The sequence below is a fragment of the Mizuhopecten yessoensis genome, unplaced genomic scaffold (genome assembly GCF_002113885.1).
Source record: "Mizuhopecten yessoensis strain PY_sf001 unplaced genomic scaffold, ASM211388v2 scaffold6361, whole genome shotgun sequence".
NCBI classification, from domain to species: Eukaryota; Metazoa; Mollusca; class Bivalvia; order Pectinida; family Pectinidae; genus Mizuhopecten; species Mizuhopecten yessoensis.
The window spans coordinates 204,244-218,122 of NW_018406511.1; the positions used below are offsets into that span (position 1 = coordinate 204,244).

At 35.0% G+C, this 13,879-nt stretch overlaps 1 protein-coding gene across 1 annotated transcript in view; it reads left to right on the forward strand.

The window, feature by feature from the left end:
- Positions 1 to 683: 683 nt before the first annotated feature.
- The window catches only part of LOC110451990, a 37,942-nt gene continuing 24,746 nt past the window's right edge, over positions 684 to 13,879 (forward strand). Inside the window, exons 1-6 of the mRNA XM_021500230.1 lie at positions 684 to 860; positions 10,039 to 10,080; positions 10,900 to 11,016; positions 11,506 to 11,553; positions 12,905 to 12,970; positions 13,462 to 13,533. Of these exons, the coding sequence (XP_021355905.1) occupies positions 833 to 860; positions 10,039 to 10,080; positions 10,900 to 11,016; positions 11,506 to 11,553; positions 12,905 to 12,970; positions 13,462 to 13,533 (373 nt within the window). The 5' untranslated portion in view covers positions 684 to 832. The remainder of the gene's footprint in view (positions 861 to 10,038; positions 10,081 to 10,899; positions 11,017 to 11,505; positions 11,554 to 12,904; positions 12,971 to 13,461; positions 13,534 to 13,879) is intronic.

A 13,879-nucleotide genomic window follows, 5' to 3' on the forward strand; every position in this document is an offset into this window, starting at 1 on the left:
GTTGAACAACTGATAAATCATTTGTTTAAAAAAGTACGAACAAAAATGACAATTCATCATTAAAAATAAAACAGATATGCTCTTTTGAAATTGAGAGGAACTTAGCTATATTTGTTGTCATTTACACGTGATTACGTTGAAACAATAGATTTCCTACTCTAGTCAGCACATGTAGGTCACCTTTTAAGGAAACTTGGACTCTGTTTACCTGTGCATATGTTTCTGGTGACGTATAACATTCAGGAAACGACATTGTTTCTCGGCTAGAGATAGCTAACAGTGATGTTGTTATTATGATAAACGAAAACAGGTGATACCTCTTTTCCCGAATAACGAATTTGATTGACAAATATCAAGCTACTCGGGATTAAGTTGTTTTGCCGTGAAATGCCTTATACCTGGTCTGACAACCGCCTCACTACAATGGTTATAGCTAGTGTTGTATTGTTAACCTGTATGAGTGCTATTGCATCAGTAATGAAGTCAATAGCGCATGTTTGTGGAAATGCTAACTATACTCTCACAATTATAATATGAATTAGTGATGGTGACGTTATTATTCAAGGTTCAAAGGTTTATATCGTTCAATTTCATTAACTGTACAACAGTTATGACACAAATAGTTTACCAATACATACTACTGAGTGTTGCTGGCCTATCCTCAGACTTAGGGAATGTCCTTATCTAGGAAAACGTGACAAGTGTATCGGCTAAAGGGTTATATACTGCGAGTTACGTCTACAGCCAAGTCTTCAGGGAACTTTTGGAAATTTCAGTTCTCTTTAGACGACAGTTACAGTTGTCGGACGTTTGTGATTTCATCAATATCATCATGACCGTTCTGTTTGTATCCTTACTTGGTGAGTGTACTGATTTAACATCAATATCATCATGACCGTTCTGTTTGTATTAACATCAATATCATCATGACCGTTCACTTTGTATCCTTACTTTAGTGAGTGCACTGATTTAACATCAATATCATCATGACCGTTCCCTTTGTATCTTGACTTAGTGAGTGTACTGATTTTACATCAATGACCGTTCTGTTTACCAATATCCTACCTTAGTGTGATGCCATACCTAATAGAGGTTCAGGGCTATCAAAGGTATTCATAAAACAATACGCCATATACACAAAATATTGGATAAGGAGTCAAAGGGCGGATTTGTCGAGTTGTTTACATTCTGGCCTTCCAATCAGGCGGCCGGAGTTCGATCCCCGAAGTCGTCGTACGCATGTATCCTGTCCACACATCTCCAATAACCCAGATGGAGTATGGATTGGTCTGGGGTGGATGTTGCGGTATCTGTGCAGTAGCATTCAAGTGAGATGCCGTTGGAAGCACGGTCCATTAGAAAACATGCATGCATACACACATAGGGAGATATTAGCCAGGTGGCATAGGTTTAGTAGTTAGCGCCTGATAAGACAGTTCCTGCGGATTCCTCAAAATTGTATTGATTAATGTATATGCTTATTGTAATAATTGTATATCTATGTACTGTAAAGGGCTTTAGAGTGGCTTATGTTAGCTAGATAGGGCGCTATATCAAAAACTGTATATTATTATTTTATAATTAAAGGTTAAAATAAAGTAATAACATTATAAACATAATTTCTATCCCGGAGAATGAATTGTAGGTCCCTGTCACAATGATTAGGTTCGATATTTATGAATGTCCTGGTAATGCAATTATATGCCAAAACAATTTTCGGCAAAAGTATGTTACAACCATAAAACACACACTAAAAGTATGTTACAACCATAAGACACACACTAAAAGTATGTTACAACCACAAGACACACACTTAAAGTATGTTACAACCATAAAACACACATTAAAAGTATGTTACAAACATAAAACACACACTATGAGTATGTTACAACCATAAAACACGCACTAAAAGTATGTCACAACCATAAAAAACACACTAAACGTATGTCACAACCATAAGACACACACTAAAAGTATGTCACAACCATAAGACCCACACTTAAAGTATGTCACAACCATAAAAAAAACACACTAAAAGTATGTCACAACCATAAAACACACGCTAAAAGTATGTCTCTACCATAAGACACACACTTAAAGTATGTTATAACCATAAAACACACACTAAAAGGTATGTTACAACCATAAAACACACACTAAAAGTATGTCACAACCATAAAACACACACTAAAAGTATGTTACAACCATAAGACACACACTAAAAGTATGTTACAACCATAAGACACACACTAAAAGTATGTTACAACCATAAAACACACACTAAAAGTATGTTACAACCATAAAACACACACTAAAAGTATGTTACAACCATAAGACACACACTAAAAGTATGTTACAACCATAAGACACACACTAAAAGTATGTTACAACCATAAAACACACACTAAAAGTATGTTACAACCATAAAACACACACTAAAAGTATGTTACAACCATAAGACACACACTAAAAGTATGTTACAACCATAAGACACACACTAAAAGTATGTTACAACCATAAAACACACACTAAAAGTATGTTACAACCATAAAACACACACTAAAAGTATGTTACAAACATAAAACACACACTATGAGTATGTTACAACCATAAAACACACACTAAAAGTATGTCACAACCATAAAAAACACACTAAAAGTATGTCACAACCATAAGACACACACTAAAAGTATGTCACAACCATAAGACACACACTAAAAGTATGTCACAACCATAAAACACACACTAAAAGTATGTCTTTACCATAAGACACACACTTAAAGTATGTTATAACCATAAAACACACACTAAAAGTATGTTACAACCATAAAACACACACTAAAAGTATGTCACAACCATAAAACACACACTTAAAGTATGTTACAACCATAAAACACACACTATGAGTATGTTACAACCATAAAACACACACTAAAAGTATGTCACAACCATAAAAAAACACACTAAAAGTATGTCACAACCATAAAACACACACTAAAAGTATGTCTCTACCATAAGACACACACTAAAAGTATGTTACAACCATAAAACACACACTAAAGGTATGTTACAACCATGAAACACACACTAAAAGTATGTTACAACCATAAGACAAACACTAAAAGAATGTTACAACCATAAGACACACACTTTCTGTATCTGTGAGGATACTAATGTGACCATTTATGCTTAGTTTTTGAACCGATACTTGTTCAGGTAGAAGGAATCACATCATATTTATACCTGTATTTGTTCAGGTAGAGGGAATCAAGTCCTATTTGTACCGGTATTTGTTCAGGTACAGGGAATCACGTCATATTTGTACCGGTATTTGTTCATGAAGAGGGAATCACATCATATTTGTACCGGTATTTGTTCAGGTAGAGGGAATCACGTCATATTTGTACCGGTATTTGTTCAGGTAGAGGGAATCACGTCATATTTGTACCGGTATTTGTTCAGGTAGAGGGAATCACGTCCTATTTGTACCGGTATTTGTTCAGGTAGAGGGAATCACGTCATATTTGTACCGGTATTTGTTCAGGTAGAGGGAATCACGTCATATTTATACCGGTATTTGTTCAGGTAGAGGGAATCACGTCATATTCATGGAGATACAGATTGGTAACATGGTTTAAGAAAACGTTGTTTTGACGTTGAATTTCTGTAACTATTTTATTTATTCAATTAAGCAGAAAATATCTGGGTTGTTGTCAGGAAGTTTCATGAGTGTCACACGTGCTCTGTTCTAGTGTTGTTACATTGATATTTGTAAATTAAAACCCTGCTTGCTTTTGTTTCATTAGACATGTAATACATATAAAACGAGAAAATTAGAACATCTTTTTGCACACTACACTGGAATATTTATATGAGTTTGTTCAATTTATTGCAGTCTATGTTTCAAAAATGTCAAATCAGCGATGCTAAATGTAGAACTTATAGGACATATGTTGTATATTGCAGTACATTGTTGTACACATATTGGACAGAATAATAAGTAAGGGTTGGTTTACAACGATTCCTAATTCAAGAAATATCAGAACATTTTAGAGATGTTCAAAATGTTACATCAAATAAGAATGTGTTCAACTCCCTTTACAACACTCGCCCACCATTAAAATATCAATGGAAATCTAATTTGCACTCTACAGCATGTATCATTTGGAGCGCCAGATTTCCTGGGAGCAGAATGAGTTAAATGATAGGATATTACAGGATCTCAGAACTGAATGGGGTATGGCTTGGTTTGGTTTTATTTTGCTAAACGTCCTATTAACACTAAGGTCATTTAAGGACGTGCCTAAATATGTGTAATGTACGCGTGCTTACGTGTGTGCATGCAGGAGACAGGGTATATTGGTGTGCTTGCCTCCTTGTGATAGCGCGGACCTGATGCCGGTTGTATAGTGCTATCTCACTGAAATGCCATGCCGAGGGCGCCAAGCACAGCATTCAGCCGGTCACCTTATACTGACAATGGGTTAACCAGTTGTTGCCATTCCCCTTAATGCTGAACGTTAAGCAGGGAATAACAACTACTTTTTTTAAGGACTTTGGTATGTCCCGGCCTGGGGACAGAACCCATTACCTTCCTCACCTGGGCGAACGCTCAACATTCAAGCCAAAAGTGAGGTGATGCCAAGCAAGGCGCTAGGAAATAAAAGGTAGTTAGAAGTAGAAAGAAAAATTAAAGATCCCAAATATTGCAATGGACGCAGCAGATTTATTTTGATCGCTTTTGTGTCCCCAAATAGAGGACACCAAAGCAAATCCCCAATTCTGCAAGGGGTTTGCTTTGGTTGCCTCTTACCATTCATGCAGTGGGTAGCAGCAGGTGTATTATTTCCCCGATCCTCACCTGCAGGGGTGTTTAAACTGTATTTATTTCTGGTAATATACAATACATTATATTTTCAATATATAATCAATAACGATTCGGAAACAAGTACAAAGTACTTATACAACGTCCGTTTCGTTACGTTAGATACACGATACAGATAACATATATAGTTATCATTAAATCATATTGCAAGTAAGTTCTAAAACATATACATAAACTAATTTCGTAGAATGGCAGAAATATGAAGGATCAATGTAAACAATGTAACAATTATCGATGAATTTGAATAGCAGTGATATACTCAAGCAGGAAATGACGCCTCGAAGTGATGTACGCCTAAATACAAACAAAATGAGAAACTTGTTCATAATATGTTTTTCATACCTATTGCGCTCACTCACACAATAACAATAAATAAGATAAAGTACATATGCGTTGATTATCATATATTTTCAGTTAAAACGTTTGCTTTGCACACTATAATTCTGTACAGATGTCAAAATATCAATATTAACTGCTTCCTGTAAACTTATATCACCAAATAATAACAAATTAGTTGTGATGTCGTGGGGTAGTGATAATAAGTAAGTTTGTCGTAGCAGGGGTGTGAATGGGGTAATCCTCCCTTATACTGTAAATGTGCTCAAATACGACACATTATCATTGGCTGGTCTACCATAGTGATTACTTCTTAATTATAACTATTGTAGTAAATTAATTAAAAAGCATAAAACAGTTGTGATCGCTGAAAAAATCAATGAATAAATAGCAGGAGACCTGATCTACCTTCACTCATTCCAGATTTTTTTTTTTAAACTATGGACAGTTGCGCTGTTATGTTTACTTTATCCAAAGCAATACACAAGAGCTATGTAACATGATATAAAGACAGAATACGAAAACACGATGACGACACCTTACCCAATAGCTTTATAATCGGTTTATTTATGGTTATGAACTATATTTACTATTATCATTGGCAAGGGTTCAATATCAAACTATTTCGTTTTAGCTTTGTCTGGTTTCCTCAGGTTCACATGCTCATCTTATGACCCACGCCCACGTAAACTAGTGCCTTGTTAGAGGAGCGGGAAGTCTAATTACGGCACGAGTGTCTATTTTAATAGATAAGGGAAGTTTAAGATCAAACAACAATACAAACAAAACAAAAATATTCATTTGCTGGCTTAACTCTTTTTGCCCCGTTCCCCCGATGACGTTGACTGTAGGTATGACGTTATACCTCAAATGACAGTGAGCATTGTGGTGCTCTTCAAAACATCGCTTGATTGTGGATAAATACGCGAAAAAAGAGTCCGATAAATTCGTTGACCTATATCATAATTTTAACAGTAAAATGATGAGTTTTAAGGAACTTGCTATGCATACTCATTGTCTCAATTCCACTCCAATATGGTGTCCACAAGCAAGACCAGCATCGCCTCATTGGTATCCATAACAAATTCTTGAAAATGCAAGTATGCTTAGCACTGCATGAAGTTTGAGTTCGATCGGCCCAAGGAAACTCAAGTTATCGCACGAAAACAGATTTTCTATTTATAGTAACAGTGACCTTGACCTTTGACCTTTCATCATTTACTGATATCGAAAATTGGAAAATGACCTCTCGTTAAATATATAAAGTAATAGCCTGCTTATATTAATATATATTTAAATAACGAACATGATAATTGGGCGAGAGTTACCTTTGGCTACAAAACTATGGTATTTGGCCATTTGGAAAAAACCAAAGTCGTGTCATAGACTTATCATTACATTACAATGGCTTTAAACTGCCGAAGTGACCGACTAATCTACATCGCAAGGATAATGTATTTGTGACGTCAGAAGAAACAACACGAATTTCCCTATGGCATATCTATCGCGCTGTCCATTAAACACAAAATTTGATGCATCCACGTTAACTCAATTTCTACAAATAATTCTGCACAACTTTGACAGTGTAACTTCACCAGTCCTCATGAATAATGGAGAATGAGGTCACCGATTTGATTCCGATAACACTTGTTTCGTGACTGTGTGATTGATTTATACCTGCCACATGGCAGAATTTCGGGTTGAGAGCAAGGACAGACTGATAACCTACAATATAGAGATGCCCTTCGTTATTTTAGGAATACATCAACAGATCCGTACACTAAACATATACATACTAAGGTTAACTTCTCTCACCTCAATAACACATATACATACTAAGGTTAAATTATCTCCCCTCAGTACAATAAACATATGCATACTAAGGTTAACTTACCTCGCCTCAGTACAACACACACATACATACTAAGGTTAACTTACCTCGCCTCAGTACAACACACATATACATACTAAGGTTAACTTATCTCCCCTCAGTACAACAAACATATACATACTAAGGTTAACTTATCTCACCTCAGTACAACACACATATACATACTAAGGTTAACTTACCTCGCCTCAGTACAACACACATATTCATACTAAGGTTAACTTATCTCCCCTCAGGACAACAAACATATACAGTCGAACCTCGTTATCTCGAACTCTTTTAACTCGAAGGCCCCGTTTATCTCGAAGTATTTCTCCGGTCCCGGCCAAATCTGTTCTTTATCTTAGTAAATAAAACTCTGATAATTCGAACACTGAAAAGTCGAAAAACTCGGATACCTCGAAGTAAAATATTGGTTTCAATAGCGTTAATCCAACATAGTATTCAAATTTCAATTTGTCACTTGTTAATTCTTTGATACAAATAAAACGCAAAAGTACGACATTTCGCCATTCCGTGTTTATAAACATCTTTCGTAAGTAGACTAGCATGAAATCAGTAAAATAGAATTTACGATAAAGCTTAGGACTGTAAAGTTTACGGACTGTAAAAACCATGTTATTCATAATAAAAAACAAACTGCATCAATGTTGATCAACAGTAATCTGTACTTACTGCGAGTCCGTTTAATGATTTGTACACCTAAACAGACGACAGTGCAAACCGGAAAATTGGTCACAAAGCGTGGTCATGCATAAAAGAGTTCCACAGTTAAAATCACAACCTAGGTCAGCTTTACGGGTTCATGTTTTTACAGGAGCCAGTATGGCTTTGAAAGTCGATCGAGAGATTTAAAACAAAACGATAATTGCTGTTGATTACATCGAGTTGAGGAGGTGTCAGGTGTCATATTTGGCTTTAATGAATCAATGTGTCACATGTACGATATAATTTGATTGTGTGTTTTCATTTACAGAATCAACTAGTGCTAGTGCTATGTCCCAACAGCAAATTTCATACCAAATCTATGAACCCGCATAACTCGAATACTCGGATAACTCGAAGTTTTCCCACGACCCCGTCGACTTCGAGATAACGAGGTTCGAATGTACATACTAAGGTTAACTTACCTAACCTCAGTACAACAAACATATACATACTAAGGTTAACTTATCTCCCCTCAGTACAACAAACATATACATACTAAGGTTAACTTACCTAACATCAGTACAACAAACATATACATACTAAGGTTAACTTATCTCCCCCCAGTACAACAAACATATACATACTAAGGTTAACTTATCCCCCCTCAGTACAACAAACATATACATACTAAGGTTAACTTATCTCCCCTCAGTACAACAAACATATACATACTAAGGTTAACTTATCCCCCCTCAGTAAAACAAACATATACATACTAAGGTTAACTTATCCCCCCTCAGTACAACACACACATATACACTAAGGTTAACTTATCCCCCCTCAGTACAACAAACATATGCATACTAAGGTTAACTTACCTCACCTCAGTACAACAAACATATACATACTAAGGTTAACTTACCTCACCTCAGTACAACAAACATATACATACTAAGGTTAACTTACCTCACCTCAGTACAACAAACATATGCATACTAAGGTTTACTTACCTCACCTCAGTACAACAAACATATACATACTAAGGTTAACTTTCCTCACCTCAGTACAACAAACATATGCATACTAAGGTTTACTTACCTCACCTCAGTACAACAAACATATACATACTAAGGTTAACTAATCTCACCACAGTACAACACATATATACATACTAAGGTTAACTTACCTCCCCTCAGTACAACAAACATATGCATACTAAGGTTAACGTATCTCCCCTCAGTACAACAAACATATACATACTAAGATTAACTTATCTCCCCTCAGTACAACACACATATACATAATAAGGTTATCTCCCCTCAGTACAACACACATATACATACTAAGGTTAACTTATCTCACCTCAGTACAACAAACATATACATACTAAGGTTAACTTACCTCCCCTCAGTACAACACACACATACATACTAAGGTTAACTTACCTCCCCTCAGTACAACACACATATACATACTAAGGTTAACTTACCTCCCCTCAGTACAACACACACATACATACTAAGGTTAACTTATCCCCCCTCAGTACAACACATACATACATACTAAGGTTAACTAATCTCACCTCAGTACAACACACATATACATACTAAGATTAACTTATCTCACCTCAGTACAACACACACATACATACTAAGGTTAACTTATCTCCCCTCAGTACAACACACACATACATACTAAGGTTATCTCCCCTCAGTACAACAAACATATACATACTAAGGTTAACTTATCTCCCCTCAGTACAACAAACGTATACATACTAAGGTTAACTTACCTCCCCTCAGTCCAGTATAACATGTAGGTGCTTGTTTTCATTTTCTAATCATGAATACATTTTGTTAGTGTTCTGGGTGTGACAAGGCTAATCATGATTAACCTATACGGGGAACATTCACAAATATGATAATTTGCTTATTGTATTATTAGGATGGTATATGGCCACCCACATTCATCTGAACATAGGAATACAAACATATATCAATAAATGAAGGCAATGTATGAGCTCAGTGAATTCAGGAAAACCTAAATAACGTTGATAACTTCCCCAGTAGAAATCTATTCTGTTAAATAAATCAATTATTTTCATCTAAATAAAGTAAAGTTGTCTTCAAAAGGACTACTAAACACGTGCCAAATTATTAAATATTTCAATAATACTATGAAGATATATTCCCGCACTAACATCAACAACAACTTCATATTTGATACACTTCTCAGTGTTGTTTTATTTTGCTTTAAATACACATATATTGTTTCTTTGCAGCGTGTATTTTGGTGCATGGAATTGTAGGCGCTGGTTTTGATTGTAAGTACGGTTAAATAATTAACGGCATTTGATTATTAAAATGACATTTTACCTTTGAGTACATATTACTGTGTAGCAGAGCCTGGGATGTCCACCCATTCACATAGACAGTCAGTTATTATAGACTCTACAAACATCTCGTGTAATACATGTAAGCTGGAACAGTACTTATCCAGTCTGATCGATGTTTGCAGTTACGACATTTTCTTGAATATTTTCCATGCGTGTAAGATAGTGTTCTTTGCATGTGCGATTAAGAGTTGAATTATGAACTTACTATAAAATATATAAAGTTAAACAAAAAAGCATAATTTAATAATATATGTATTGTAATAATGCATTCACATACCGTTTCGATATATGATACGTAACTGTATCCATTATGAAGTCACTTAGCAATACTATGACATCCATTCACCATGTAAGGCATTACAGGCGACCGGTTTATTTGATTTGCATTATTATATCACGTGATTCAACGTCTTACTATACCTGGATTGGTTCATGATAAAACTTAACGAAATCTTTTATATTTATTTCCATTAGATGTTTATACGGTTGGATGAAATCATATCTAACCGGGTTGATTCCCGTAGAGCAAGTCATCCTGTTATTAATTTGGCATCAATGTTCTGTATATATTTTGATTTATTTGGATTTGTTAATCAAAGGGTCACTCCGTTTTGAATGATAACCAATCATGTGTATGTATTGAAAATTTATAACCTGTTTTTGTTCCTTTTTCAATATTTGACGAAAACCACCTGTTGGAACATTGAGTTATATAATGCCTAAGGATTGAAATATTTCGCTCTATAGTTGGGGCCATTGCCGAATGGTATAAACAGCATCATAGCCAAGGAGGTAGTCACGGAACCGGAAGTCACAGCAGCGGCGGATCCGGATCCGGATGCGACAATACAGATGACAGAGATCGTACGTCTTATGTTCAAAACATTTAATGTGTCCTTTGAATCACCTGCCAATATATACTCTTGTGGAAAGCTAAATGAGAATTGACACTTCTCAACAATCTAGGTCGGTCGATGTTTTGATATAACTTTATGGTGTTCATATCAGCAATCAATCAGGCATGATATACATGTTATTTTTATGATTTTAACATATCCTATCTCAAAGATAACACTGAGAATCAGTTCGTTATGTGTTGATGCGGCTTCTCCGGTACATGCGCTGGTCTTTTTATATTGATCTTAGGTTTTTGTTAAGTTTAAATGATGATAATTAAATAAACTTATCATAACATATATAGTATTGCCATTGGATAAGCCATCATTATATATATTGTAGAAAATGTAAATGTTACTTTAGCTTTGATTTATCATAAATGATTTGCAACGCAGACGTCAACGAAACACTGATAAACTATTTAGAATGTATTCTGTTATTGTCCGGTACTTACAGATGTCATCAGGCTGCTCACGGACTGGCATTATCATCACGAATCTGATGGTTTGTATCTTATTTGTTTATATATAAGCCGAAGCGAATATAAACGTAATGACCTATTCAGGTTATCTCCCGTTCGTACAACGTTGTCATTCCATTAGATGATGATTTTCTATACAGATTACCTCCCTTTATTATAAAGATGCCATTACATTAGATGGCGATTTTCCACACTGATTACCTCCCTTTATAATTACGTTGTCATTACATTAGATGGCGATTTTTCTATACAGATTACCTCCCTTTATGATAACGTTGTCATTACATAAGATGGTGATTTTCTATACGGATTACCTCCCTTTAAAATAACGTTGTCATTACATAAGATGATGATTTTCTACATAGATTACCCCCCTTTATAATAACGTTGTCATTACATTAGATGGCGATTTTTTTCTATGCAGATTACCTCCCTTTATTATAACGTTGTCATTACATAAAAAGGTGATTTTCTATACAGATTACCTCCCTTTATGATAACGTTGTCATTACATAAGATGGTGATTTTCTATCCAGATTACCTCCCTTTAAAATAACGTTGTCATTACATTAGATGATGATTTTCTACATAGATTACCCCCCTTTATAATAACGTTGTAATTACATTAGATGGCAATTTTTCTATGCAGATTACCTCCCTTTATTATAACGTTGTCATTACATTAGATGTTGATTTTTTATACAGATTACCTCCCTTTATTATAACGTTGTAATTACATTACATGGCGATTTTTCTATACAGATTACCCCCTTTTATTATAACGTTGTAATTACATTAGATGGTGATTGTTCTATACAAATTACCTCCCTTTATTATAAAATTATCATTACATTAGATGGCGATTTTCCACACTGATAACCTCCCTTTATAATTACGTTGTCATTACATTAGATGGCGATTTTTCTATACAGACTATTTCCCTTCATTTTAATATTGTCATTGCGTTTGATAATTATTCTCTATACAGATTACCTCCCTTTATAATGACGTTGTCATTACATAAGATGGCGATTTTTCTCTGCAAATTACCCCCCTGTATTATAACGTTGTCATTACATTAGATGGCGATTTTTCTATACAGATTACCCCCCTTTATTATAACGTTGTAATTACATTAGATGGCGATTTTTCTATACAGATTACTTCCCTTTATTATAACGTTGTCATTACATTAAAAGATGATTTTCTACACCGATTACCCCCCTTTATTATAACATTGTCATTGCATGAGATGATGATTTTCTACACAGATTACATCCCTTTATTATAGTGTGTCATTTTTTAGATGATACTTTTCTATCCTAGTTACCTCCTTGTATTATAACGTTGTCCCTTTATACTATGTTACTTCAGCCTTTCAGAAGTTCTACTCTGATGTAGCATTGATTGACATGGAGACTGTCGCTGGATCCCTCCCCAGTAAGTACCAGTTTTGTATTTAGACGGAGTAAAACGCCGCTTTTGTTAGATTATGAGCGTCTGTAAATTTATTAATCGCTTTTATGATATGAATACCGTGTTATGCAGTGTCATAAAGCGATCATATAAATTATGCTTATGTAACGTGTGTTATATCACTCAGGAAATGACGTCAAAATCGAATAAGAAGAATCAATGTGACGTCATGTCATTATGAAGCGGACGCAATTTTCATTGTTTCAGAGGAGGCCAAGTGCAATATATTCCTTTCATATCACAATTATACAGTTTACTTTGTATTGTATTATGAAAATAATCTGTCATTCAATTCCCTTCATATTAGATTGACGATACTCGTTTTAGATTTTTCATATTTGATCGCCAGAGGCTCGCAAAGATGAACAATCCAAAACTTGTGTCATCAATCTAATATGAAGGGAAACTAATGACAGATCCACTATTTTTCTAAAAGATATTTTTGTTCGTTTAAGATTCACGACGAGCGACCCATTATAAAAGTACTCACGACGAGGCCTACACCAACCACGATACGACACCAGATAGTAAGATTGATATCGCTTCTTTGTATCAGATGTCCTAATAGACATCTGTATCATATATCATTCTAGACCTCTGTATCATATATCCTACTAGACCTCTGTATCAGATATCCTTCTAGACCTTTGTATCAGATATCCTACTAGACCTTTGTATCAGATATCCTTCTAGACCTCTGTATCATATATCCTACTAGACCTTTGTATCAGATATCCTACTAGACCTTTGCATCAGATGTCCTACTAGACCTTTGTATCAGATATCCTACTAGACCTCTGTATCATATATCCTACTAGACCTCTGTATCAGATATCCTACTAGACCTTTGTATCAGATATCCTACTAGACCTC